The sequence below is a fragment of the Corvus kubaryi genome, unplaced genomic scaffold (genome assembly GCF_017639235.1).
Source record: "Corvus kubaryi isolate FWS band 111438036 unplaced genomic scaffold, C.kubaryi_AGA036_p1.0 65282, whole genome shotgun sequence".
NCBI classification, from domain to species: Eukaryota; Metazoa; Chordata; class Aves; order Passeriformes; family Corvidae; genus Corvus; species Corvus kubaryi.
The window spans coordinates 1-25,395 of NW_024581889.1; the positions used below are offsets into that span (position 1 = coordinate 1).

The 25,395-nt window shown below is 61.8% G+C and overlaps 3 protein-coding genes across 6 annotated transcripts; 2 read left to right on the forward strand and 1 right to left on the reverse strand.

The window, feature by feature from the left end:
• Nucleotides 1-4: 4 nt before the first annotated feature.
• Nucleotides 5-6,161, reverse strand: LOC121673215 (arrestin-C-like; the record flags this gene model as incomplete). The annotated part of the gene is made up of 15 exons (XM_042046325.1): nucleotides 5,986-6,161; nucleotides 4,697-4,746; nucleotides 4,233-4,263; nucleotides 3,843-3,903; nucleotides 3,449-3,493; nucleotides 2,964-3,163; nucleotides 2,804-2,863; nucleotides 2,490-2,557; nucleotides 2,060-2,195; nucleotides 1,899-1,983; nucleotides 1,720-1,792; nucleotides 1,079-1,216; nucleotides 559-642; nucleotides 272-295; nucleotides 5-194 (listed from the first exon to the last, which is right to left on the reverse strand). Coding segments are annotated over exons 2-15 (1,212 nt in total), but the record flags the coding sequence as incomplete, so codon positions are not given.
• A 3,226-nt stretch (nucleotides 6,162-9,387) lies between these two features.
• LOC121673212 (phosphatidylinositol 3,4,5-trisphosphate 5-phosphatase 2-like) lies at nucleotides 9,388-18,407 on the forward strand. Of its 3 annotated transcripts, XM_042046324.1 has the most exons (26): nucleotides 9,391-9,725; nucleotides 9,878-10,298; nucleotides 11,264-11,327; nucleotides 11,894-12,026; nucleotides 12,105-12,222; nucleotides 12,299-12,439; nucleotides 12,586-12,673; nucleotides 12,795-12,881; nucleotides 13,018-13,125; nucleotides 13,214-13,328; nucleotides 13,514-13,620; nucleotides 13,815-13,917; nucleotides 14,314-14,510; nucleotides 14,769-14,886; nucleotides 14,995-15,091; nucleotides 15,261-15,399; nucleotides 15,479-15,578; nucleotides 15,830-15,918; nucleotides 16,144-16,225; nucleotides 16,326-16,415; nucleotides 16,498-16,614; nucleotides 16,698-16,786; nucleotides 16,955-17,042; nucleotides 17,245-17,400; nucleotides 17,516-17,597; nucleotides 17,674-18,407. In XM_042046324.1, the coding sequence occupies exons 2-26, from the start codon at nucleotides 10,162-10,164 to the stop codon at nucleotides 18,227-18,229; spliced, it is 3,201 nt and encodes a 1,066-aa protein (XP_041902258.1). In that variant the 5' UTR covers nucleotides 9,391-9,725; nucleotides 9,878-10,161; the 3' UTR covers nucleotides 18,230-18,407. The 3 variants fall into 3 exon arrangements, with proteins under 3 accessions (XP_041902257.1, XP_041902256.1, XP_041902258.1); XM_042046322.1 differs by having other exon boundaries at nucleotides 9,389-9,725; nucleotides 14,314-14,886; XM_042046323.1 differs by lacking the exon at nucleotides 11,264-11,327 and having other exon boundaries at nucleotides 9,388-9,725; nucleotides 14,314-14,886.
• An 850-nt stretch (nucleotides 18,408-19,257) lies between these two features.
• Nucleotides 19,258-24,630, forward strand: LOC121673216 (P2Y purinoceptor 4-like). 2 transcript variants are annotated; one of them, XM_042046327.1, is made up of 2 exons: nucleotides 19,258-19,407; nucleotides 21,847-24,630. In XM_042046327.1, the coding sequence occupies exon 2, from the start codon at nucleotides 22,980-22,982 to the stop codon at nucleotides 24,102-24,104; it is 1,125 nt and encodes a 374-aa protein (XP_041902261.1). In that variant the 5' UTR covers nucleotides 19,258-19,407; nucleotides 21,847-22,979; the 3' UTR covers nucleotides 24,105-24,630. The 2 variants fall into 2 exon arrangements, with proteins under 2 accessions (XP_041902261.1, XP_041902260.1); XM_042046326.1 differs by having other exon boundaries at nucleotides 22,964-24,630.
• Nucleotides 24,631-25,395: the final 765 nt, after the last annotated feature.

Sequence of the window (25,395 nt, forward strand, 5' to 3'; positions counted from 1 at the left end):
AAAACTGCTCCCACCCCGCTCCAGGACAGCTGGAGCTGTGCCCATCCCAGAGAGGGCAGAGCAGGGCCCTTGGCAGCTTCCCCCTGAACCAGAAGTGCCTCTTCCCCACTGATTTTCGGCAGCATCCCACACGCAACTCACTGTCTTCAGGCTTCGGGTGCATGAGGATGACGGGCATCTCCACCCCAACATCACTGGAAGGAAAAGCAGCTCACTCAAGGATCCTGCCCAGCACAGCCCCGTGCTCAGCCCCACAGGCAGCCCCCCTTACCTGGCAGTGAGATCCCCCAGAATGCTGTGGCAGCAGGAGAGAAGGGACAGAAATGAGCCAAGGCAGAGGAGGGGAGGTGTTAGACTGTGCTTTATAATGAGGTGGAAGATGGTTGATAATAGGGGTGGTGGGGTGGGGGTCAGAGAGCAGCCCAGTGCCCGCAGGGTAGCAGGGCAGGGATGAGGGGGCCCATGGTGTGAGTCCTCTCTCATTTCCCCAGGGTACAAAATCCCCCCCAGCACAGCCCAAGATGATGATCCCTGATTCCCATGCCCACAGAGCCTCACCCTCCTCGGGACACCACCAGGTTGACCTTCACTTTGTAGGACACCAGGATGCCCAGCACCTCCTTGTCCATGCCAGGTCTCAGGCTGTGAAAAAGGCAAAGGGGAACAGTGAGGGGGCAGTGCTGCCTGCAGACCCCATCCACTCCCCCCTGGCAGTTCCCAGGATTTATCTGTGTCCTGCCCTACATGGGATGCACTGGGGATTAGCAGGAGAGGAAAACAGGAGAAGAGAGGAGAGGGCACTTGGGTGAAGCCACAGAGCAGCTTCTGGAGGCCCCTTCCAAGATGAGGCCCAGCTCTGCAGAGGGATCCAGGAGCTTTGAACAACGCTGGAGCTGGGAAGCTACATCTCTGCTATGGGATGGAGAGGTGAGTCTGTGACAGTGTCACAAAATGCCTACATTTTCCAGCTGGATGGGCTGGGCTCAGGGGCTCTTGGTGGGAGCACAGAGCATCCTGAACAGGGGGAAGTGAGGGGAAGGTGGTGGTGGGGGGCAGGGGGAGCCCACACAGCCCTTACATGGTGGTGGAGGCCAGGTTGGTGTCCTCGTGCTTGAGTTTGCCATCGAGAGCGAGGCCTCGCTTCTGGCGGTTGGACGAGAGCAGGGGGGTCAACGAGTACGTTTTGGTGAAGGTGGAATTGGCGGCCACAGTCTCACTGGAAGGGTGGGAGAGGAGAGCTCAGAGCCAGCCCCAGCCTCGGGGGGCTCAGCATCACGGCAGGCACCTGTGCAGGGCCAGCCCTGCCCTCCCACAGCTGCTGGGCCATTTCCTCCTTTCGTTCCCTCCTCTCTTTCCCCTCTACAACCACTTCTTTTTTCTCCCCGCCGCCTTTGCTCCCTCCCTCCTCATTCTCAGCGGGGCAGAGGCTTTGTCTGGCCTCAAAAATGCAAAGTGAGGAGATGAAGAAGCCTGGGAGCAGCTGTGCACCTTCCCCAGGGACCTTCCCAGCCACCACCAGCTTGTGCTGGGGGGACGTCGTCCACAGCCTTCCCTCTCCTCTGCTTCCTCTGCACCTGCACTTCTAACCCAGAGATTTTTGCTGCTTGGTGTGGAACTGTGTCACATCCCCTCTCCCCATCACTCGCCCATCCTCCTCCTCCTTGTTTCTCTTCCTCCCTCTCAGAGATGCCACATCACCTCCAGCCCCTTGTCCCTTACTTTATCTCCTCGATGCACACAGTCTTCATGTATTTATCCAGGGAATACAGGACCACGTCTGTGATCTGATCCACTGGGGACAGACAAGGGGGAGCCATGTTGGGGACGTGGCAGGGGCTCACAGTCCCCATCTCTGACAGTGATGGGTGCTGGGACATGCCCCTTCTTCCCCCTCTCACCTGCAATCTTAATTTTTTTCACAACCTTGTTGGTGGTGTTGTTGATGTTGACGGTCACATTGATGGGTTCTCCGTGGTAGTAGATCTGCAATGGGAAGAGGCTCAGTGATGTGACCAGAAATCCTGGTCCCTGACCTTGGGGGGACAGTGTCCCTACTGACCTCCCTGTCCAGGGAAGCTTCGAGGTGCAGAGGCTTGTCTGACATCATGAACTGCCGGGTGGTCTCGGCTCTCGGGGCCGGCCCCGTCTTCGTTGGGGCGAACTGGACCTTGCGGATGATGAGGCGCACAGAGTTCCTGTGGGGACAAAGGTGGCACCCCCAGTGTCCCCCACAGCGTCAGCAAAGCCTTCAAGGGGGCACAGGGACTCTTCGGGGACATCATGGGGTCTCCAGCCAAAGGGTGCAGGTTTCAGCTGGCTCCTAGGACATGACACGGGGACCACTGCCCCAGTTTCAGGCAGACTTCCCCATCCAAGCACAGTACAGGCTGACAGAAGGTCCTCGGCCCGACCCCTGTCTGGTCACCCCAAAAAGATCCTGTGGTTTGGTTTTAGGGCCATGGAGCAGGAAAGGGATCCCCTGAAAATACCTTTTGTGAATTTTCTCCTCCAGATTTTCAGCACAAAATCCTTTGACCTCGAAGTCCACGCCACAGGCCTGGGGGAACATGTATGGTCACTGAGCAGGAGGGGCTCAGAGCTGCCTGAGCTTTAGGTTCCTTTCCTTCCTTCCTTCCTTCCTCCACTGCATTCCCAGAGATCCTGGCGCTGACTCCGGCCATCCTCCCTTCCCACCCCTCACCCCATGGGCCACGAGAATCAATTCTCATTTTTAGCACCCCACAACTCAATCCCCTGCCAGGGAAGACAGTCCAGGGGACACAGGCTGGGGGCAGCAGTTCACCTTTCCCACATCATCTGGCCCGGGCTGGAGGGTGATGGAGCAGGGCAGGTTGGTGGCAATCTGGGCAGAGAGAGAAAAAAGGGAATAAAGGGCGTGTCCAGAGCTGAACCCCAGTGACACTGCGGAGCCATGTGGCCGGGAGGGGCTGACCAGCCCCTACCTCAAAAGTGAAGGGGTAGGCGTTCTCCCCGAGCTTCTTCATCAGCTTCTCCTGCAGAGGAGTGAGGGTCTTGGGGGCCTGGTCCGGCACGGGCGGGTACAGCTGGGTGGTCAGCACGTAGATGTCCTTCCTGAAGGTCAGGCCGATCACATCGAGGTCATCGCGGCCGTAGCGGAAGGCGCAGGTCAGCGTCACATACACTGAGCCAGGGAGGAGGGGCAAGGATGGGATGGAGGGAAGGCACAGGGGGTAAATAAAGAGGGAAGAAAAACTATTTCAAAAACTCTTCAGCAGAAATGAGACTTCCCAGGACCTCAGACACTAAATATGAACAGGATCCCTTGCGTCCTTTGTTGCCATGGGCCCGAGGGACAACGAGCTGTAGGTGACCTGGAGCAGCTTTAACCTGAGCACAGTCCCAGGTTGCTGCTGACCTTTGAACCGGTTCCATCCCCTTCCCCCACGCTGTATTTCTGTATCAATACCTTTCCTGTCCTTTAGGTACTCCGGGTCGATCAGGCAGACACCATCTGCAAACAAGCAAAAGGAGAAGGACCGGTGAGCTCAGCTGCCTGGGAAGATCTTTGCTAAAACACAGCTTTTTTAACCCAAATAATCCACGTTGAAGGTGACTGAGAGGACCTGCTACCAAGGGGGATGGTGATGCCTCCTCCAGCATCTCCACCAGCAGCGTGGCCGGGTTGTTTTGCAAAGGGGCTTTGTCCCGTTCCCCACTACTCTTCCTAAGGATACTTGCAGGAAAACATGGCATTTGCTCCTGCTCCTCCTGCTCTACCAGCAGCCCCCAGCACTGGGACTGGTCTCCCCAGCCTCTCCTGCCTGTACTTCTACCTCAGTGCTGGGCACAGCCCCACTCACCTACAGAGTCCACTGAATCCACATGATCCACAAAGTCTCTCTTCCCCAGGTAGAGGGAAAGCTGGAGGCAGCACATGGGGAAAGGGAGGGAGGAAACAAGATCGTGTTTGTCATTGAATTGGCCCAAATTTCCAAGCCCTGAGTTGTGTCATGGGGTTTGTTACCAGGTTGGACCAGAATCACCTTTACGGGGTCCCATCAGAGTATTTTTTAATGTCTGTTTTGGGAAGCCAGTCCTGCAGCGACATCGTGGCAGGTCTGAGAATCAATCAGGTTTCAAAGGCAAGGCAGACCCAGCCTGGATCCTGTGGGTAGATCCAGCCTGGAGGGATCCCAGCACAGCCTAAACCTTGGGCTGGCCACACGAGGGGACAGGGCACACAGACTCACCTTGCTGTTGGGGCTGGTCTTCTTGAAAACCCTGTGGAGAAAACAGAGACGGATGTTTGGGAATGCCTTGGACAAGGCTGGATGGTGCACAGGGGGATGACGGACTGCCCTGCAAATGTGCTGCATCCCCAAGAGCTATGCCAGGGTGTTCTGTCCCTGGGGAAATCCATGTCCTGCAAATTCAGAGCCAAACCCACCTTGTGTAGCTACCCCAGGATGTGCTCCTGAGCTCAGGGTGACCATGTAGGAGTGGGTGGATTTTGTGTCTTAAGGACAAGTGAGAAAGACCAACACAACAGAGAAGGGGCTTTGTTGGCTCCATGACAGCTCCATGGGAGCTCATATTCCAGCCCCTGGGAATAGCAGCTGGGGGGAGCTTGGGTCTCACTTCCTCCCTCTGCTCCTGCCCTGCAGTGCCCTGCTCCATCCCAATTCCAGATAAATAAATCAATAAAGATACTTACTTTGCTCCGTCTGCCATTTTAAGTCAGCACAGGAATCTCCAGGTGGAAATCTGTGGGGAGAAACAGGGAAAGTGCTGGATGAGGTCCTGGGGAAGAGGCAGCCCCAGCCATGGCCACCATCCAACATCCTGCATGTCCCAACAAACTGCAGAGCCCTTGGGCTACGGTGCTGCCACCTTTGCACAGCTCGGGAGCTCCAGGTTTGGCTTTGGAGTGGCACACAGGAGCTGAGCCAGCTCCTTGTTCCAAGTCAAAAAGGTGATGGAGTGTGAGAGAAAAAGGGAGAGTGTTGCTCCAGAAAAGAGGGAGCACAGCGGTGATTCCCAATGGAGCAGGTTCAAAACTAGGAAAGGCAAGGAAATGAAAAAAAGGCCTTACAGAGTCTCAGTTATAAGAACTTTTCCAGTATGCTGGAAATTGTCAGTCATGGCTCAGTGGTAGGAATGGGCTTGTTCTGTCCTGTCATCCAGAGGAAAGTGAGGAAAACACAGGGAGAAAGGTCAAGGGAAGCTCAGCTGCCCCATGGAAAGAGGAGTCTTGGGGCACACAGTCCCTCCATCCCCATCCCTTTATGCTGGGAGTGGGGCCGGAGCCGCCCAGCCCTGCCCAAGCTCTACTGGCTCGAGCCTGTGTCCAGACGGAACCTGTAAAGATCCCACTGATCACCAGCTGATTCTCAGGATATTGGATGGGATGAGCTCAACCTCTTAGGGATAGACAGCTCTGACATGAGCACAGCTTAAGCCCAGGCAGGATTTTAAGCCCCAGGGGCACGTGGACAGATTTTCCTCTGTACACAGCCACAGGAAAGCTGGTGAGAGAGAAGAAATGGCCATGGGGGTGAGGGGATGAGTCTCTTCCCCACGGGAAGACAAGGGAGTAGTCCCAAGCTCAGGATCTTTGAGGCCCTTGGGTGCTGTAGGATGTGAAGTTTGGGAATCCTCGCAGGGTGAGATGGTGCAAAGGGAGTGGGAGCAGAGCTTGGCCCCTTCCAGACTCTGGGAACTGGGGATGAGGCAATGAAAGGTGGAGGGGAGAAGAGCTCCTGCTCTGCATCTCCCAAGCCCCAAAGAGGGGACTCGGACCCTCCCTGGCTGGGCTCAGCTGTCCCATACCACTATCCAACCCTTGTGCCATGTCCTTTGGCAACACTGGAATCCTTTTTGTCCACGTTTTTCAACCATAAACCACCCTCCTTCCAACCACAATCCAGCAGCAGTGTCCCTGCCCTGAGTGTTTTCCAAACCCTCAGAACCCCGAAGCACTGGCAGGGCCCAGGCAGCACTCACCTGGCAGGTGGATGGACAGACAGATGTTCTCCTCTTCCTCTCCCAGCACGTCCCAGTGCCACCCAGTCACTACGGGCTGCTCCCAGTCCTGCAGCTTCTTATATCCCCCCGGGCCGTCCCTCCCCTGGCATCTGATCTCGCCCACTCAGCCCTGGCCAGGGGCGCAGGGCGGGTGTGTCTGTGTGTGAGGGCTCCGTGGGAGAGGGACTTGCGGGAAGAATCCTATTAGTTGATTAACTGGGGAGACGCTTCATGAGTAAGAGTGGGCTATAAATACATCTCTTGTTGGAGCCCTGGGAAAGCAGCTTAGGGGGATTGGCAAAGCGGGCTTAGGAGCAAGGTGATGGTAATTGAGGTGGAAGCTCTGCTCCTGGTGAGAAGGGGTGTGGATTCCCACAGGGGCTCTCTGCAGCTGCTCCCGTGGCAAGGGGAGATGGGCCGGGCCTGGGCATGGGGTTGGATGGAAATGGCAGAGAAGGAGGGACCGGCCTGGAGTTCTCCCTCCCTCACACACCTTCCTGGCTGGATAACAGATGGATGGAGGCACAAGCAGCTTCCTGCATGGCCAACATCCCCATGTGGTCAGTCACCTAGAGGTGACCTGCTGTGGCCCAGGGCACACAAGACACCCTCCCCACAAGACACTGTTGTGCAAGATGATGGGGTGAAGGCAGGATTCACCCTCCCTGAACCATGAGGGAATGACCAGCCACCCCTGGGGGTGGGACACAGAGCTGCCACTGTCCCCAGCACAGCCTGCCCAGCCCAGCATCATTTCATAACTCCCAGGCTGGCCTGGCCTGACCCGATTAGCGCATCATTAACTCCAGGTTTGCTGCTGCAGAGAGAAGACTGTGGAAAGCCCAGAGTGGCTCTACCTTATGGCTGCCAGGCAAGAAGAATTCCCACTGCAACCCCATCCCAGCCACAGCCATTGTGTGGGATACCCCTCCCATGGGAACGGTCGTGGGACTGGCTCTAGGGATGGGGCACAAGGACAGCCCAGGGCAGCTACAAACTGCTCCAGCAAGGCCCCACTCATCCTCCTCACCCCCACCATCCCTCAAGCCCTTCCTTTGGGGCTGCGCTTGGTTCTGGCTCAGCCCCCAGAGCGGAGCACCAGGATCAGGATATCCCTGCTAGGAGCTGTGCCTCCTCCCAGGACCCTGCATCAGCTCAACAACCTCCATCACCTGGGTACCAACTGCCCCCAAACACAGCTCACCTGTTCCCCCATGGCCACTGGGAGCCACTGGGAGACACCCTGGCATGTCAGCCCCAGCAGCCCCACTGCCAGGGCTTTAGCTGCCAGCACACGTTCCCCGGGGCCAGGACCTGTGATCTCTTTAATTGCACACAGGAGAGCTGCTTAGGTTCCAGATTAACGGGCACTATTTCTGCCGCAGTCAGGGGGACACGTGAACTGTGACCTTCACACTGGCGGGTGAAAGAGGAAGAGGAGGAGGCAGCCCCACCTGGACACCCTCAGCCTGGCCAGGGCCCCCAGCACTGTGCCCAGGGCATCTAATCCTGGGTTTTGTTTGTGGCTCTTCCTTACGCTCTCAATGAGGGCCCTGTGATGGGGCCGCTCCCCAGCTCTGCAGGGTCTGCACAGTGAGGTGAGGATGGAGAGCAGGGCTTGTCACGGGCCCCTTCAGCTCAGCCTAATCCAAACTGGGTGGATTCAGCCCTGCCCAAGATGAGGACCAGATAATTCCCCTCCCCAAAACAGTGGGGAGATGGTCAGAGCCCACATCCCTTCCCACGTTCATGCCGTGCTCCAAACCAAGCACTGCGGAAGGAAGAGGGGTGCAAAATAATAGGGAAATGAAAGAGGCCTTCTTCCTTTTTCCTGTGTAAATGAATGGCCAGAGGTTCCTCTCATCTCCTTATCCCACCACCCCTCCAGGTGCACGTACTGTGAAGCACAGCTCAAGGAGCCACTTCCAGAGGGGCAGGACACCAGTGGATGTGGGGCTGGTGTAGGGTGGGGGGGGGCCTGGCTTCATCCTTCTGTCCCAAGGGACAGTGCCCTGGAGCGTCCTGCCTTCCCAGGGAAGGGCCATGGGGCTTCCTGCATCCACAGGCTCTGGAGGGAGCCTTGGTGCAGCCAGAGCCCCTCAGCAGTCTGGCCCCAGTGAACCCACGTTGTCCTCCCAACCTCACCTGTGCCCAGGTGCTGGCACAGCTCCCAGGTGCCTCTGGCACGGTCCCAGCTCCGCCTCCGGCACTGCACACCGCAGCCACCTTACATAAACACTCACAGCAGGCTCTGCTGATTTCCCAAAGCCCCTCAGAGCTCCAGGGCTTCCTCCCCTGATCCGGATTAAGCGGCGTGGATGGCATTAATCGGGAGACAGGCTACTCCGCACCTGCCAGGAATTACTGCCGTGCTGTTAAGCAACGGGAGCGAGCAGCACTGGTGGGACTGGGGCTCCAGCAGGATGGGGGTCTCCAGCCCCACACAAAGCTGCCACCTCTGTGTATCCTCATGGCAGGTGCTGGGCAGAGTTGCACCTGCTGCTGTGTGACCAGAACCACCAGCCCAAAACCAAGCAGGTGGCCCAACTTCTCACAGGCCTGGCCACAGGTTCCTCTCGAGGCTGGGAATGCAGGAGGAAGCCTCGCAGGGGGTTTTGGCACATCTGTGCTGGTGGGCTGGGGCAGGAGGGGGGGGGCACCGTCCCTTTGCATTGGCCCAGGGCTGCAGGGATGTGCAGGGGTGCCAAGGGTGGTGGACAGCCAGGAGCGTGGCTTGGCTCCATCCTCATCCTCCTCCAGCAGGACTCTGATTCTCCAGAATCTCTATCCCCCTGGAGCTGCCAGGCACTTGGACAGAAGACGGTGGCTGCTGCTCATCTGTAATTAATTGCTGCTAATCACCCTGGCAGCTCGAGCCACCGCACGCGTGTGGCCCCGCTCCCGCCCGGCCACGAGGAGTAAAAGCTCTGCGGCTGCACCCAGGAGCTGCGGTGCTGTCCGAACCCTGTCCTGCTGGGAAAAGTCTCCCTGCTTCCCGACCCCTACCCGGAAGCCCCTGACCCCCAATTCCCTCCCACCTGCAGGCAGGGCACACACAGGTGGGGTGACATGAGTGCCACTGTGGGTGCCCGGTGCCCGCAGCAGCTCTGTCTCTCTCTGCCAAGGGCAGAGCTCGGCCCCAACGCAGGCAGCAGGTCCCCAGGAGTGGGCCGCCCAACCCATGCCCACCGCCCCAAACACATTTCAGGGGCTTTCTGCCATCCTGCACCACTGGCAGTCCCTTGTCCCAGGGTTCTGCTCATCCCTCGGTCCCGAGGAGGGAGAGCAGCGGGAGCCGGTGGAGGCGGAGCGCGCTCCGGGAGCGGCCCCGCTGTCCCCGCCGTGCCGAGCCCGCGGGGCCGCTGCCTTGCCCCGGTAGCGGGGCTGGAGGAGGAGCGAGGAGGCCGCTCCCGGGGCTGGGGAGAGCTGGGCGCACGGAAGGAGGAAGAGCGCGGCCGCCGCGGTGCCGAGCGAGCAGCACCGAGCGGGGGAGCCCGGCCCGCGGGACGGGGACCGAGGGCATCGCGGTGGGCACTGCGTGACCCCGAGCTGCCGCCCCGATGGGCAGCGTGGCGGGCAGGGGACCGGTGTGACGCACCGGGGGAAGCCCAGCAGCATCAGCGCTCCGCTCCCGCTCGGCTGAACCCCAAAAGCTCAGCTCGCTGCCCACAGCACCCCACAAGGGCCACGGGAGCCCCGCACGGCGTCTGTGAGGGACGGTGAGTGTGTCGGGTGAGGTCGGACCCCCGGGTGCCACCAGCGTGGCCTGTCCTCGCCGTGCACCACGGCAGGATGGTAGCCCAGGGCCACCTTTCCTGTGACCCCCCCCAGGAAGGATCCGCTCGCTGATCTGCCCCCGTGTTCCCTGCAGGCTGGAGGCTCCGTGATGAGGATCATCCAGACCTCCAGCCTCCCCCAGCTGCCCCCCTGGTGCTCCTGCCACGCTGCCTGCCCGCAGGGTTCCCCGTCCCTATGAGCATCACCTCGGTGGCTCCCTGTCACCCGCCGAGACCTGCAGCCAGCACCGCTCTCGGGTACCGGGGGCCCGGTGTCCCCACGCCACCCCCTCCTTTACCCGCCCCAGCAGCCCCCGTGACTGCCAGCAGCCCCTGCTGAGCTGGATGTGGGGCTGGGGCGGGGACACGGCGCAGCAGGATGGCGGCAGCAGGATGGTACCACCGCGACATCAGCCAGGTGGTGGCCGAGGGGCTGCTGGCCAATGCCGGGCGGGACGGCTCCTTCCTGGTGCGGGACAGCGAGTCGGTGAAGGGGGCATACGCCCTGTGCCTCCTGTGAGTCCCTGCCCTGCTTCTGCGTGTGGCTTCTGTCTCTTGTCCCTTGCCTGCCTTCGTCTGTGCCTCTCCCTGCGCCAGGCACTGCCACAACCTCATGGAAGGGCCACCTGCAGGGATGCCAGTGGGGTGAGCAGGGTGGCAGCTCCCTGGCGCCGGGGTTTTGAGTGATCCCCAGCTCAGGCCAGTAGAGAACCCTGTGTCCTTGGGAGCAGAATGAAGGTTGGGCCCGCAGCCCTGCCAAGCACCGTGGCTGCTGAATGGATCACCCCAAATTCAGGGCACATTGAGCTGTTTGGAGCTGCCTGCTGGCCTGTGAGCATCTCCCATGCTGGGGCTTTGGGGCTACAATCCCCAGTATGGGGGCCTCTTGCCATGCCTACACCTGGAACCAGGTGTGCAGCCCCTGAGAACACTGCTGCCTGCACCCTTCCTGCTGCCTGCACCCTTCCTGCTGCCTGCACCCCTCATGCTCTGCCCCCTTCCTGCCTGCTTGTCACACATCTGTGTGGGCAGGTTTGGCAGGATGCACCTCCTTTCCTTCACTGGCCTGGCCCTTTTTGTGGGACAAATTGTAAATACATGGTGCCAAAGGGCACCAGGCATGCGGGGCACTAGCCAGAGTCCAGGTTGGTGGCACAGGGTGGTGGCACAGGCAGGGATGTGCAGTGGTCCCACAGGCAGCATGGCAAGGGCTCTGTCTGGCCAAAAGCCACGGAGCCATGGCACTGTGGGTACCCCAGTGAATGCTGCTGGAGTCACGGCTGTCCCACGCTGTTTGGAAGCAGGGAGACACTGCACATCCTCCCACAGACCCCGAGCTGAGGGTGATGATTTATTTCTGGAAATGCTTGCTCAGTTCCTCTCTCTGCAGAGGGGATGGGGTGTTTGCCTCAGGGCCGGGCCCCCAGCACTGCCACGGTGTCGTGGGCAGCCGGCGGGGGCCCCTCACCTGCTCTTTCCAGGTTCCAGAGGCACGTCTACACCTACCGCATCCTCCCCGATGACGAGGGGCTGCTCTCCGTGCAGGTGGGTGCAGGGGGGGTGCACCCCCGGCCCCGGGCGGTGCCTCGGAGCTGGGCGTGGGCAGGATGCAGCTGCGGAGGGCCCGGGGTGCTCGTCCCCGGTGCGGTGCCAGCAGCCTGTGGTTTGTTTTCTGCACGAGCTGCAGGATGTGGGCGCTTCGCAGCCACTCCTTCAGCTCGGGGCCGTCGGAGGCTGCCTCCCGACAGCACAAAGCATCCTGACACTGTCCCTTCCTGCCACTGACCTCATCACTGCCTGTCCCCACGGGGTCTGTCCTGGCCTCGCTTCCCCTCCTCGAAGTCCCCTCAGGGTTTCTCCTGGTCCCCAGCCCTCTGCAGCTGCCCTTTCTGTCCCCTAAAAGAGCATCCTGGGTGTCCACAGGGAGAATGCCTGTCTGCTGAAGGAGGCCGATGCCCCCATGCTCCTCACCCCACGGGTCCGGTGTCCAGCTGGCACTTCCAGCTCACCACGGGCACATTTTGGGGGACAGACCCCCTGCACACGGCAGGCTGGGGCTGCCCTGGCAGAGGAGGGGATGTGACGGTGCTTCCCCTGCTCTGCCTTCCCAGACCATCCAGGGCATCCAAGCCAAGTGTTTCCGCACCCTCCCCGACCTGATCGGTACCTACCAGCACCCCAACAACGGGCTGGTAACCCCGCTGCTGCACCCCGTGCACCGGGCGAGGCCGGACGAGGACTCGGGTGAGCCGGGGAGGGCCCGGGGGCTGTGCCAGGCTGGGAGAGGGGAGGATGCCGCTGAGCTGGTGACTCTGCCCACAGACGGGGAGGATGCCCGAGGCTGGGGGCACACGGTGCCGTGTCCCGGCGCTCCCCCCTCCAGCCGGACCCACATCCCGCAGCAGCTGCACCAGAGGCTGCAGGAGCAGGTCCACAGCAGGTAACGCACCCCTGCCCGCTCTGGGCGGTGGGATGGGCATGTCCAGGGGCGATCTTTATGTCCACCTCTCTGCCAGCCCGGCCAGTGACTTCATGGGCTTCATGGCCGAGTACCTGACCCACCACGTGCAGCTGGACCTGGAGGCTCTGTGCCACGGGCACCCGCAGCTGCGGCACCTCAGCACCGCACTCGCCACTGCCTGCCGGGCACTGCAAAGGTCAGTGGTCTGGGGACAGTGGGGTTGGAGCGGGGACACTCCCCGGGGCCACCCACCTTGTCCCCGTCCCCTTTCGGTGGCTGAGTGTCGCGTCAAGGCACGGAAACGCCCACACCGCCTCTCGCCCGCTCTCTCCTCCTCTGCAGTGAGATCGACTTCACGCTGGCAGGTCTGGAGACCCTGGCCAGGGTGTTCGACCCCCCTGTGTCCCCTCGCAGCCCGGCCAGGGAGCAGGTGAGTGCCCCTACAGACCCCAGGGACCTCCACATCTTGTGGTGCAGCCCAGACCCACAGCAAGGAATCCACAGGTCCAGCGCCGCTGTGCTGCTCCAAAAATATCCATCCTCCCCCGCAGGGTTTCCTGAGCAGCGATCCAGACTTGGAACTGCTCCTCAACAAGATATCCACTGTCAACCAACTCCTCTCTTCGCTGGAGAAGAAGGTGCCTGACCCAAGTCGGAGGCACAGCTACCCCTCCCCTAAATTAACCCCTCTGTCAAACCAAGCTCTGGCAGCAGCACAGCCCAGGGCTCCCCGCTGGCCCAGTGCCCCCAGCACAGTGCCCGTCTCTCCGGCAGGTGCTGAAGTCGCTGCAGGAGACGGTGACAAGGCACAACCTGGCACTGCCCAGCGTGGCCGTGGCCCCCCCGCCAGCTGCCAGGCCCCTGGCCGTGCAGAACTTCGAGGTGAGGCTGGCAGCATGGTGGGACCCCAAAGTCACTGCTGGGCAGGGCAGGTGTGGGCACAACTCCGGAGCCGTGCCCCTGTGTGCAGGTGAAGGTGGGGAAGTCCCAGCGTGCGGCCCTGACGGTGGACGTGGAGTTGGGGACAGTGACCGTCACCAAGCGGGGCAGCGGCTCCCCGGAGGAGGTGATCCCACAGGATAAAAGTAAGGGGCTGCTGCATCCCTGCTGGCTGCCAGCAGGATTTTTGGGGCTGTAGGGTTCCCTGCACAGGCCTGATGCCACAGGGATGGGCCACATGCCCCCTCACACCCCAAACCCCCATCTCACACTGCCCCGTGGTGGGAGGTGAGGGCCACCATCGCCCCCCTGACCCCCTGACCCCCTTCAGTCCTGCAGCTGATCAAGTACCAGAGTGTGCAGAGCAAGGTGAGGCTGATGTGTGCCCGTGACAACCAGAAGAGCGTGAGCAGGGATTTCATCTTCCCCAGCGCGCGGGTGAGTGGCACTGGCCATGCCCACGGCGTGTCCTGGGGGAATATGAGGCCCTTGGGAATATGGGACACAGCAAATCAGTGGTCTCAGGGCTGAGACCACCCCTGCAAGCCGGTTCCTATGCCTGGGGGTGATGTCCACCTGATCCTGGGGTGCTGTGCCTCCCGTCTCCCTAAGACACCCTCACCACCCCACAGAAGCGAGAGGCCTTTTGCCAGCTGCTGCAGCTGATGAAGATCCAGCATTCCAACCTGGATGAGCCTGAGCTCATCTCAGTGTATGTCGGGACATGGAACATGGGTAAGGAGCCAGGAGAAGGTGGCCTTGTCCTGGGAGGCTGCTGTGGCTCCTTGTGAGCCTGGATGAGTTTTGGGAGGTGTCCCAGGAAACCTCAGGTCTGAGCTGGTCAGTGGGAGGAGGAGGCTGGGGAAGATGCCAACCTGGCTGCTTTGGGCTTTGTCTGTCCTGTTGTGATCCGCTCACTTGGAGGGTGCTGGGGATACAGAGGAGCTGGGCTATCACGAGAGTTTTGGGCTGTAAATCCCAGCAGCAGTCTGGGATGCACACGGCTGATCCATGGGGCCGGCATGATGCTTCCCACCCCTGGCAGCTCCTGGAGACAGGCAGGGCCTGTGCCGGAGAGGAGCTCGGGAGCTTGGCACGTCCCCTCTGTGTGACCCGTGTCCCTGCCCGCAGGCAGCACACCCCCACCCCGCTCCCTGGCCTCCTGGCTGACCTCGAGAGGTTTGGGGCGCACACAGGACGAGACCACGGCCTGCATCCCCCACGACATCTATGTCATCGGCACCCAGGAGAACTCCTTGGGCGACCGCGAGTGGGTCGAGTTCCTCTGCGCCTCCCTCAAGACCCTCATGGCCATCGACTACCGAGTGGTAACGGCGGGCACAGCCTGGGCCCCGGCAGGCCCGGGGGGCTGGGCACCAGCAGCCACTGCCCCATGGCTCCTACCCCAGCCCTCAGGTCCTCCCCCACCCCAAATCACCCCAAATCTGTGCCCCACGGACTCCATGAGTGCCATCCCCAGGAGTCAGGGATGGGTTGCTGACCTACCTGCATGTCCAGCCCCATCCCCCGTGGCCGTGGGGCAGGATGGGGGCCCGGCAGGCTCACCCCCTGCCCCACCACCACAGGTGGCCCTGCAGTGCCTGTGGAGCATCAAGATCGTGGTGCTGGTGAAGCCAGAGCACCTGCGGCGCATCAGCCACGTCCACACCTCCAGCGTGAAAACCGGGATCGCCAACACACTGGGTAGGGATGGGATGGGGCAGGGAGAGGACCCCGAGGGAGGGGACAGCCTGAGGGCCAGGACAGGACCTCTGGGCCCCCCCAGAGCTCAGTGGTGGCGCATCCCTGCAGGGAACAAGGGAGCTGTAGGCGTCTCCTTCCTTTTCAACGGGACCTCCTTCGGCTTCGTCAACTGCCACCTGGCCTCTGGCAGCGAGAAGACCCACAGGTGATGCAGGGACGGGGAGGATGGGGCTGCCCCGGGGCAGGTGGGTGTCTCAGGGTGCTGGAGGTGCCTTGAGGAGCTGTGGGGCTGTCCCTGTCCCCAGCTGGCAGGGGCAGAATGAGGGTGAGGTGTCCCCGGGGTGGCTCACACGGTGCTGCCGTCCCTCCTGCAGGCGTAACCAGAACTACAGTGACATCTTGCACTCCCTGGCCCTGGGGGACAAACGTCTGGGGGGCTTCGACCTCACCCTGCGTTTCACCCACCTCTTCTGGTTCGGGGACCTCAACTACCGCCTGGACATGGACGTGCAGGTGGGACCCCAGAGGCGCCAGGACGGGGCCAGCGGGGGGAGAGGAGCCCCGGGGGTCACCATCCCTTCCCCTGGCACAGGACATCCTCACCCACATAGTCAAGAAGGATTTCCAAGCCCTCCTGGCTGTCGACCAGCTTAACCTGGAGCGGGAGAAGAACAAGGTGTTCCTGCGGTTCAGTGAGTGTGGGGACAAGGGCACTGCTCCTCCCACTGGGACAACGGCACCAGGTCCCCACAGCCCTCCCCAGCTCTCGGGGGTTGCCTCTCCTGGCACAGCCCTGCACGAGGTGCCCAGAGCCTGGGAGACTTTGGTGTGCACCAGGCCAGGGGTGCCAGCCATTGGTGTGAGCCTCCTGTGGGGACCATGATACCCCGTGGGGACAGGCAGGGACCATGGTCCCCGTGCCACCTGCGTGTCATGATTACAGGTGAGGGTGACATCTCCTTCCCTCCCACATACCGGTACGAGCGGGGCACCCGGGACACCTATGTGTGGCAGAAGTCCAAGCCCACAGGGGTGAGTTCCAAAGGCTTCCCACCAAGCAGGACATCTCTGGGGACAGGGACAGCAGGGTGCTGAGGGGGCTGTCTGGTGATGCTCAGTCCCCACATCTCCATCAGCCTGTTCCCTCCCAAAACAAGGTCTGGACAGGAGGGAACTCACTTTTTGGGGTGCTGGGATGCTGGGCTGGGGGAGCCAGACCCGAGAGGCCACTGAACCAGCTGCTTTCCCCATTTCCAGGTGCGGATCAATGTCCCCTCGTGGTGTGACCGTATCCTGTGGAAGTCACACCCGGAGACCCACGTGGTCTGCAACTCCTACGGTGAGTGAGACCCCGGGGACAGAGCAGCCAGGGATAGCTAGTGCTACCCAGGGCCCCGGGGCTTGGGGACTGTCTCCCAGCTGCCCCTCCCACCATCCAGGCTGCACCGATGACATCGTGACCAGTGACCACTCACCTGTCTTTGCCACCTTTGAGGTGGGAGTGACGTCGCAGTTTGTGCCCAAGGAGGGTAAGGGCTGGGGTCTATCACCCCCTGGGCCAAGTTTGGGGTGAGCCCCGGCACGCTCTGACCTGCCAGGACCTGCCTGCAGCTCCCGGCTCCAGCCCCGAGGCGCTGGCCTGCATCGAGTGGGAGAGCATCGAGGTGATCCTGAAAACCACGAGCCGCAGCAAGTGCTACATCGAGTTCCACTCCTACTGCCTGGAGGGTGAGGGGGTGCCTGAGGTGCAGGGGGTGGCTGGGAGGGTGAGCTGGCCTGGCTGGAGCTGTGTCCTCCTCTGTCTCCCACAGAGATGCAGCGGAGTGGGGAGAACACCTTCCAGAACTGTGACATCCCCGGATTCCTCAAGCTGGGCTGGTCCTCCAAGCATCTGCCTGTGGTGCGCAGCCCTGGAGCATCCTTATCCCTCCTCTTCCCCATCCCTCTCACTGGCTCTGTACCCTGAGCCCCAAGGGGGGCTGGAGCTGTCACCACACCCCAGGGCAGAGCCACCCTGTGCCCCCTACCCTGCAGCAGCCTCCCCAGAGCACCCCCTCTCTGTGCACAGCTGAACCCCATCCTGCCCGACCTGGAGTACCTGGGGGACCAGCACCTGCTCCTCAGCATCAAGGGCGTGGAGAGCTGCGAGTCCTACGGTACGTGGGGATGGTGACACTGGGGCCACCATGGTGGCACGGTGGTGTCAAGCACAGCCCCCCAGGTTACAGCCGGCTGAGTGTGAAGTTGGCAGCTGGAGCTTGGCAGGAGGGACCGTGGCACCCACCCCGCTCCGGGTGCTGCTGCACACGGGGGGCTCCCGTGCCCCCCGAGCCCCGGGCGCTGACGCTGTGCCCGCAGGCGAGTGCTGCCTCGCCGTGAGGTCAGCGATCGGCACCACGGCCCAGCAGTTCGAGACCTTCCTGTTCCACCGGGGCGAGGAGACGGGCTCCGTGCGCGGCTGGATGCGGGTCCGGGTCCCCCGGGGCCGCTGCGGCACCCGCGAGAGGCTCTACGGTAACGGCGGCCGCAAGCAGCCCCCTCCCGGTGCCCTGGGCTCGGGGACACCCTGGGCCACGTTGTCCTCTGGCCCCCGGCCGTGGGGTGAGGCCAGACCGCCCTGTCTTTGCAGAGTGGATCAGCTTTGAGGAGGATGATGCTGAGCCGGCGGCAGAGGCCCCGGTGTGCCCCAAGCCACGCCCGCAGCGCCTCAGGTACCCCAGGTGGGCTCAGCCCTGCCGGAGCCCCAGAGGGGGGATGCTGAGCCCTTTTCCTCCCCGTGCTTCGCAGGAGCCGCCCCCGCAGCCTCCCGGAGCCGGCCACCGGCTACACCAACCCCGCCTACTTCATCTTCGAGGGGGTCCCCAACGCGTGGCTCCCGGCCCCCGGAGCAGCCCCCAAGAAGCAGGCGGAGGGCTCGGCCGGGGGCCAGCAGAGCTGGAGCCCCACTGGACCGCGGGTCCCGTTGCCCCCAGAGGAGGAACCGTGTGGTGGCCGGCCCCGCTGTGGGCCACCGAGCCCATCCCGTGGGCACCCACTCAGCCCCCCCAGAGTGGGCCACCACAAGAGACCCAAGTCGGCCGTCCTGACGAGGGACACGGCGGGGCTGGGCGACTGCTCGCTGTATGTGGCCACTCACCTGAGCCAGCTGGACCAGGTGTCACCGCACTGCAGGGGGGACAGACACGAGGTCCCACTGCGCCAGACCCACCCCGCCCTGGAGCCGCCGCCGCGGCCCTGCCGGGAAGCGCCGAAGCCCCTGGGGAAGCGGGGAGGGCTGGGTGCTTTGGAGCTGGAGGCTCAGGCTCCTCCTCCCGCCGACCTGCAGCCTGCCAGGATGCAGTGACAGCTGTGCCAGCCCTGAGCACCCTCGTGCCCTCGGCAGCTGCTCCCTCCTGCTCAGCCCTGCTTAGACGGTGTTCCCGGAGGACTTTCCCTTCAGCACAATTCCCGAGGCTGCTGCGCTGGTTCCTTACAGGATTCCCTTTGCTATCACTGTCCAGAATAAAGCGTCGCGGACTTGGGTGCGTGTTTGCACACCTGGTTCTGCGCAAGGGCAAGGAGGGAAAGTGCCGAGGAAGGTGAGGGAACACCGGCTCCCGGTGTCCTGGATGGTCCAAGGAATTGCTCCCCACCTCCTCCTGTTCCATGGGAACCCTGCACACCGACGCCTCGAGGTTGCCCTTGCCCGTCGCAAAGCTCTCGGTTGTCACCGCCCTTGTCCCCTCCGCTCTGCTCGGCACAGGGAGCGGGGTGCTCCCCAAAAACATGGGGACACCCCGACCCGGCAGTGTCCCGGCTGTGCGACACCCGAGGTGGCCCCGACTCTGGGAACACGATGCCCGGGCTGGCCTCAAGGTGGCAGTGGCCACCTTGTCCTCAGGATTGCCCCGCAGGGCTGGGGGCCAGCGGGACAGCGCCGCGGGCTGCGGGACTCAGCGGGGCAGGGGGGCTGCCCTGGGGCGGCCGAGGGGCCACGGGACCCAGGGATGGGGGGCTATGACCCTCGTGGCTGAGGGACCCATGAGTGAGGGGCCGTAGTCCCCATGGGCTGAGGGACACAACCCATGGGTGAGGGACTATGGACCTCGTGGTTGAGTGACCACGGCCCCGTGGGTGGAGAGGAATGTGGTAGCCACGGGCGGGGGGACACGGTGCCCGAGGATGAGGGGCTATGCCCTCGTGGTTGAGGGGCCGTGATCCTCCTGGGGAAAGGGCTGTGACCCCACGGGAGAGGCCACCATGCCCCATGTCCAGGGGCTGCAGGTGGCCCAAAGCCTGCGAGGGCAACAGAGGGATGGGAGCGCAGTGGGGCTGAACCCTGCGGCAGCTCCTGCCTCCGCCTCCGCCCGCCTCCAGCCCTGCCTTCCCTGGGCACTTTGCTCCCGGCCGCGGGAAGCGGGCACACTCGGCACGGCAGGGCACGGCCAGGGCCGCCCGCAGCCCCCGGCATGGCCCTGTCCCGCGTGGGGAACAGGCTGTCCCCGTGGGGGCCCCACTCCTGAGAGCCGCCCAGGTCTGCAGGTGAGCCGGGACAGCCCCTGTTTGGTGACAGCCGGGACAGCCCTGCCATGGTCACGCAGTCCCAGCTGGGCTCCGGGGACGAGGGACAGAGGTGGGATCTGCAGGGCTGGATGGGTGGAGGGTGGGGTCAGCCAGTTCTCACCAGCCCTCCGCCACCCTCAAATCCCTCTGTACAGCCTCCTCTCTAACACGCCGCCTCCTTCCTCTGTCACCGAGGGCCTTCATCCTCCCCGGTGTGGCCCCCTCCTCTCCTTCATCCTCCTCTCCATCCCCCAAATCTCTGTTTCCTCATGGGCTGAAGCTGCCCTGGTGCTGCCGTGGCTCAGCCTGACACCGTGGGCTCCTGCCCCTTCCCAGGGGGACAGGGACAGCCCAGCAAGGGTGGAAGGGACCCCTCACCCCCACCGTGCCCAGGGTCACCTCGGGGCAGGGGATGGGGTGGACAGCGAGGGAAATGCCCGACCCTACTGGTGTCCCCGGGGAGGTGTCCCGACAGAGCGTGCCTTGGCTGCTCTTCCAGGCGAAGGGAAGGATTGGAATTAGGTCACATCCCCTTGTGCCGGGGCTTTGGCTGCATCAACCACGTGGTGATTAGGGACAAGGGTCCTTTTGCAGGACGTTTTGCATAATTTCCCCTTGTTTTGCAATTTCCAAGGGCTTAGTCGAGGAGAAAAGCCCTGTTTTTCCCATGCTCCAGCAGCAGCCAGTCCCAGGCTCACCCATCCCTTGGCAGCTGCTCCAAAATCTGCTCTCAACTCCCCTCTCCGAGCTCCTGCCTGCTGCTCTATGATCCCCAACGCCACGATTCCCATCCTGTCCCACCAGCAGGGCTTTGGCTCTGGGGCAGAGTCTGCTCTGGTGTTGTTCCACTCCTTCATTTTATTGGAGCCTTTCCAACATCTTCATGAATCCCCAGGGCTGGGGGAACCCTTGGATGTCACCAGGACTGGTGCTGCCAGTGGGGCCAAAGGACCGTTCTGGCTGGGCACATCTGCAGGACCAGGAGCTGGGGAAAAGCTGCCATTCCTGTGGCAAGGGCATCACGTGCCCTCAACGTGTGCCCCATGGCTGGCCCCTGCCCCTTCCCACTGGCCCATGGCTACTGCTGTGTTTTCCAGGACCCCTGGCTGCTTCCTGGGGAACACCAGGGGCCAGTCCATAGGCACCATGGGGGGATGTGTCTGTCATGGGCAAGGGATTCCCCAGCATTCCTTGTGGATCCACAAAATGGGCAGAACAGGAGCACCACCTCTTCCTGCAGCACCTTCCATCTCCCTGCTCCAAGTCCTCTTCCTGCAGGACATTCCATCTCTCCAGCTCCACGTCCTTCTCCTGCAATGCCTTCCATCTCCTGCTCCAACTCTTGGCTCACACCTCGATCCCTCCTCAAAAACCCACGGCCAAGGATAGTTTTGCTTGGAATGTCTGCAAGGAATAGGAATGGGGCTGGTGGTGATGTGTCCTCAGGCTGGACTGATGTGAATCAGTAATTTCAATCACTGATTTTGGTTGTGACTAAGATGAGGAAGCAAGAAACCTGTTGAGATATAACTTGCCAAATGTCATCTTCTTCTGCATTTCTGTTTTTTCGGGGGTTATCCTCAAAGGAATGTGCTTGGGAATGGTTAAATCCCACTGCTGACTGCGCTCAGGCTGTATCAGCTGCCAGAAGCTGGGTGCCTGTGCTCTCCTCTGAGCAGTCCAGCACTCCATAGCTGCTCAGGATTTTTCCCTATGCATTTCTCCCACTCGATAGTTAATTTTTATTTACTGTCTTCTCCATATCTTAATTGTTTGGTGACCTGTGTCAGGGATACTGATTTTGGACACTGAACCTGCAGCAGCTCCACTCTGGTCAGGCTCAGGGCTTTGTGCTCCCTTGCACTCAGAGGTTGGAAGAGGAAATTGAATCTCCTGGTCCCTCATGTCCTCAGCAGCTTGGGGACATGTGGCTGCTGGGCCAGGACCACCACTGGCACCTCGCTTGCAATCTCAGGTTTTCCTACCGCTTGTTTTCCCTCCTGCCTCTGGGAAAACAAACCAAGTTGTTCCCCACTGTTAATATTTGATCAGGACCTGCCTGTTGCTCTCTGAACTCATCCCTGTGATAACGGTGGGAGCTGTGGCGGGCCGGCAGCCACAGGGTGTTGGATGTGGGCCCGGAGCTCAGCCCGCAACTCAAACAGAGCCCCGGGAGCGCCGCTGGAGGGGCCCGGGCCCGCTGTCCCATCTGCCCGCTGAGTCATTTATGAGCACCTCTGTCAACCCCGGGTGTCTCTGCAGGCAGGGCGTGGCAGGGATGATCCCACAGATACACCCTGTGGGATATTCCTGCTGGGAGAAGCCTGCTCATCCTCACGGCAAAGGGAAAGGGGAGGGGGATGATGAGGGAGCCAAGGGATGAAGGAGCCTGAGAGGACATGTCCTTCCACCTTGTAGCACCAGCTCCAGCCAACGTGCATCCCTGAGCCCCGAGTCCTCCTCTGTCCTGGTGCCTGTCACCTCCTGGGTGAGCTCTGAACAAAGGGAGCTAGAAGATGCTGCAGCATTCTCTCCATCAAATATGGTTTTGGCTACACCGTCATCTCCACCAGCAGCACAGCAGCTCCTGCTCTCCGGTTACTCATGCAAGCATCCATCCTCGGATGGATGGAGGAATTGTTTCACCAGGAATGGTGGAGGGTGTGGTCAAGGCACAGGCAGCCCTCACCAGTCCTTTGCTGGACACCATGGTGGTGGCAGAACCTCCCTTTTCCCTCGAGAGTTCTGAACTTTGACAGCTTGTCCTCATGCCGACTTCCCAGGAGTTCCCAGATCCCAGCCTTTGATCCTAATGCTTGCAGGAGGGAATGTCCTGCCGGCCTTGTGAACTTGCTCTGCCATGAGCTGGGACATGGCTCCAGCAGCTCCTCTCCACAGGGCTCAGTTCATCCCTTCCCTACGGACAGCACCCGGCGGCTCCTCGCTGTCCAGGGACACTCTCTCCCAAAGGCTCCTTTAACAGCCGCTGCAGGACTTCTCTGGGTCACAGCATTCCCCCGGACAAGCCTTTCTTCTCCTCCCGCCTTTCTTCTCCCAAGGAGCCCTTCGGGAGCAGCGGCATTGTCAGGATGGTGCCAATTAGGCTGCGGCAGCTTCCAAGAGGCTGCGCTGGCCCCGGCCGGGGGCTGCTGGTGCTCGTCAAGGTCTCATTGTTCGGCAGCCGTGGGGCTGTGCCCGGCGGGGCCGGCGTGGTGCTCTGTCCCCGGGGCGGAGCTGCGTCCCCGGCCCGCTCCCGGCTCCGCGTGGCTCAGCCGCCCCTGCGCCGGCTCAAAGAGGTGATTAACGGGTGATTAATGGGTGTCAGTGCAGGGGCTGCGGAGGGGAGGCTTTGCCGAGAGCCCCCCCGGCTCCCCGCGAGGCCCGAACACGCGAGTTGAGAAAAACCAGAGAACCATCAAAGTGGCCGGAGCTCCTGGAGGGGGAGAAAATCTGGCAGCTTTGGCTCCCTTCCATGCTTTGTGCCTGACAATGGTCAGGATCAGTGACTAGTGTGCTTTTATGAACTGCTCCCTAGGTCTGGCTGGCAGAACATGGCTGCTCCAGTGAGGACGTTCCCAGTTGCGCTGTGGACACCGACGCCGGCTCCCTGGCTGGGAGGGAACACCACGGCAGAGCCTGAGACAAAGTGTGTCTTCAACGAGGAGTTCAAGTTCATCCTGCTGCCTGTCTCCTACAGCTTCGTCTTCGTGGTGGGGCTGCCCCTCAACTCCTGGGCCCTGTGGATGTTCATCTCCAGGATGAGGCCCTGGAATGCCACCACCACCTACATGGTCAACCTGGCCCTCTCGGACACGCTCTATGTCCTGTCCCTGCCCACCCTGGTCTATTATTATGCCGACCGCAACAATTGGCCCTTTGGGACGGGGCTTTGTAAGATCGTGCGGTTCCTCTTCTATGCCAACCTCTACAGCAGCATCCTCTTCCTCACCTGCATCAGCGTGCACCGCTACGTGGGCATCTGCCACCCCATCCGCTCCCTCAAGTGGGTGAAGACCAAGCAGGCCCGCATCATCTGTGTGGCCGCCTGGCTTGTGGTCACCATTTGCCTCATCCCCAACCTCATCTTTGTCACCACCAGCTCCAAGGGCAACATCACCCTGTGCCACGACACCACCAAGCCCGAGGAGTTCGACCACTATGTGCACTACAGCTCCTCTGTCATGGCCCTGCTCTTTGGGGTGCCCTTCCTGATCATCGTCCTGTGCTACTGCCTGATGGCCAAGCGGCTCTGCAAGTCTAACTTCTCCAGCCCCAGCCTCCGGATGCCCTCCTATAAGAGGCGCTCCATCAAGATGATCATCGTGGTGCTCGTCGTCTTCGCCATCTGCTTCGTCCCCTTCCACATCACCCGCACCCTCTACTACACCTCCCGCTACTTCCAGGCCGACTGCCGGACCCTCAACATCATCAACTTCACCTACAAGGTCACGCGGCCCCTGGCCAGCATCAACAGCTGCCTCGACCCCATTCTGTACTTCATGGCCGGGGACAAGTACCGGGGGTGGCTGCGCCGCGGGGCTGCCCAGCGCCTCCGGCCCGTGCCCACCCTGGACGTGGCCTTGGTGTCACCCTTCACAGACAACGTCATGGATGGCAGCCACATCTCCAGTGGCACCCGAGGGACTGGGACCGCACGCAGCGGAGGCGGGTGCTGAGGGGATCCCGTAACCTCAGCCCTGGGCTCCAGGAGTTGCAGCCCCCCAGGGCCCTGTGTGGGCACCCCCAGGTCCCCAGACCTGAGCTGCCCCTGCCCAGCCCCTCAGGGCTGAGGGCTGGAGGTCATGGGCTGGTCCCAGCCCTGCCCCGGGATCCTGTGGGAGGAGGGTGCTGGTGCTGGGCAGGGCAGGAGAGCCACTGGGCACTCATGGGAATGGGAAGAACACTGAGGAAGCTCTTTTGGGGCAGCAGGCTGGTGTTCCATTCCAGGACACTCCTGGGGACACAAGGGGCTGACAAGTCACTAAAGAGAAGGGACACTGGTGCCTCGCTGTGCAGACACAGCTCTTCCAGATGACTCAGTGGTGACACGAAGGGACCAGACTGAACCTGGGGACAGAGCCCATGCTGGGCAGGTTGTCAGAGATGTCCCTGTCACACTGCTGGCCTTGGCAGAGGGGGAGGGACACGGCCTGGAGCACTTGCTGCCCACCACCCCAAATAAAGGCCCTTCCCCTCTCTACACTCAGGCCTGGTTCTCCCTTCAGCACAAGGAAGGGACAAGACACTCACCCTCACCCCAGAGAAAATCCACTGGGGCAGGCCCAGAGGGATGAGCCGGAGCTCCTGTGGTTACAGGAAGGTTCTTGGGAATTTCCCTTTATGGGTGTTTGCTCCTCAAATGTTTACCCAGGCCTTTTGTTTGACCAAGTGCCTGCGCAGAGCAGCGCTCTGAGATTGGTATCAGTGCTGTTGACTCTCCCACGACAGCCTGGCAGGGATGGGACAGGGACAGAGCTGTCCCCACATGGGGAGCCCCAGGAGGGGCTGTCCCCATCACACCCTGCGAGTCCTGCCAGCCTGTGCCTAAGAAAGGGGCACCCAGAGTGTCACTGGGGTGTCACACCCCAGCCACTGCACCAGTCACACACAGCCACATCCCACAAGAGCTGTCCAGAGCAAGGAGAGGGCCCCAGGGATGGCACATCCCAGCCCCACAACCCTGTCCCACCCAGAGAGCCCCTCACTCACCGCTGAGCAGAGAGAGCAGGAGACCTCCCTCCTGAGCCCAGTTCAACCAGTAAGAGCTGCCCCTCACCTCCCATTATATCCAACGTGGCCCAGGTGCACCTGGGAGCTGCTTGGCTGCACCTGAGCGGTGCAAGGGCCCTGCCAAACACTGCCCCAGCTGGAGATGGGACTGCTAAGGAGGGGACATGCTGAGTGACAAGGGCACCCACACGAACAGTGCAGGTGTACGACCACAGCGCTGCCAATCCCAACCTCTGG

Coding starts and splice junctions, on each gene's coding strand:
- LOC121673212 (XM_042046322.1), top strand. CDS start 10,162: ATGGCGGCAGCAGGATGGTACCACCGCGACATCAGCCAGGTGGTGGCC. Junction 15,579..15,829: donor CAAGGTGTTCCTGCGGTTCA/GTGAGTGTGGGG, acceptor TCATGATTACAG/GTGAGGGTGACATCTCCTTC. Junction 16,416..16,497: donor GCAGTTTGTGCCCAAGGAGG/GTAAGGGCTGGG, acceptor ACCTGCCTGCAG/CTCCCGGCTCCAGCCCCGAG.
- LOC121673216 (XM_042046327.1), top strand. CDS start 22,980: ATGGCTGCTCCAGTGAGGACGTTCCCAGTTGCGCTGTGGACACCGACG.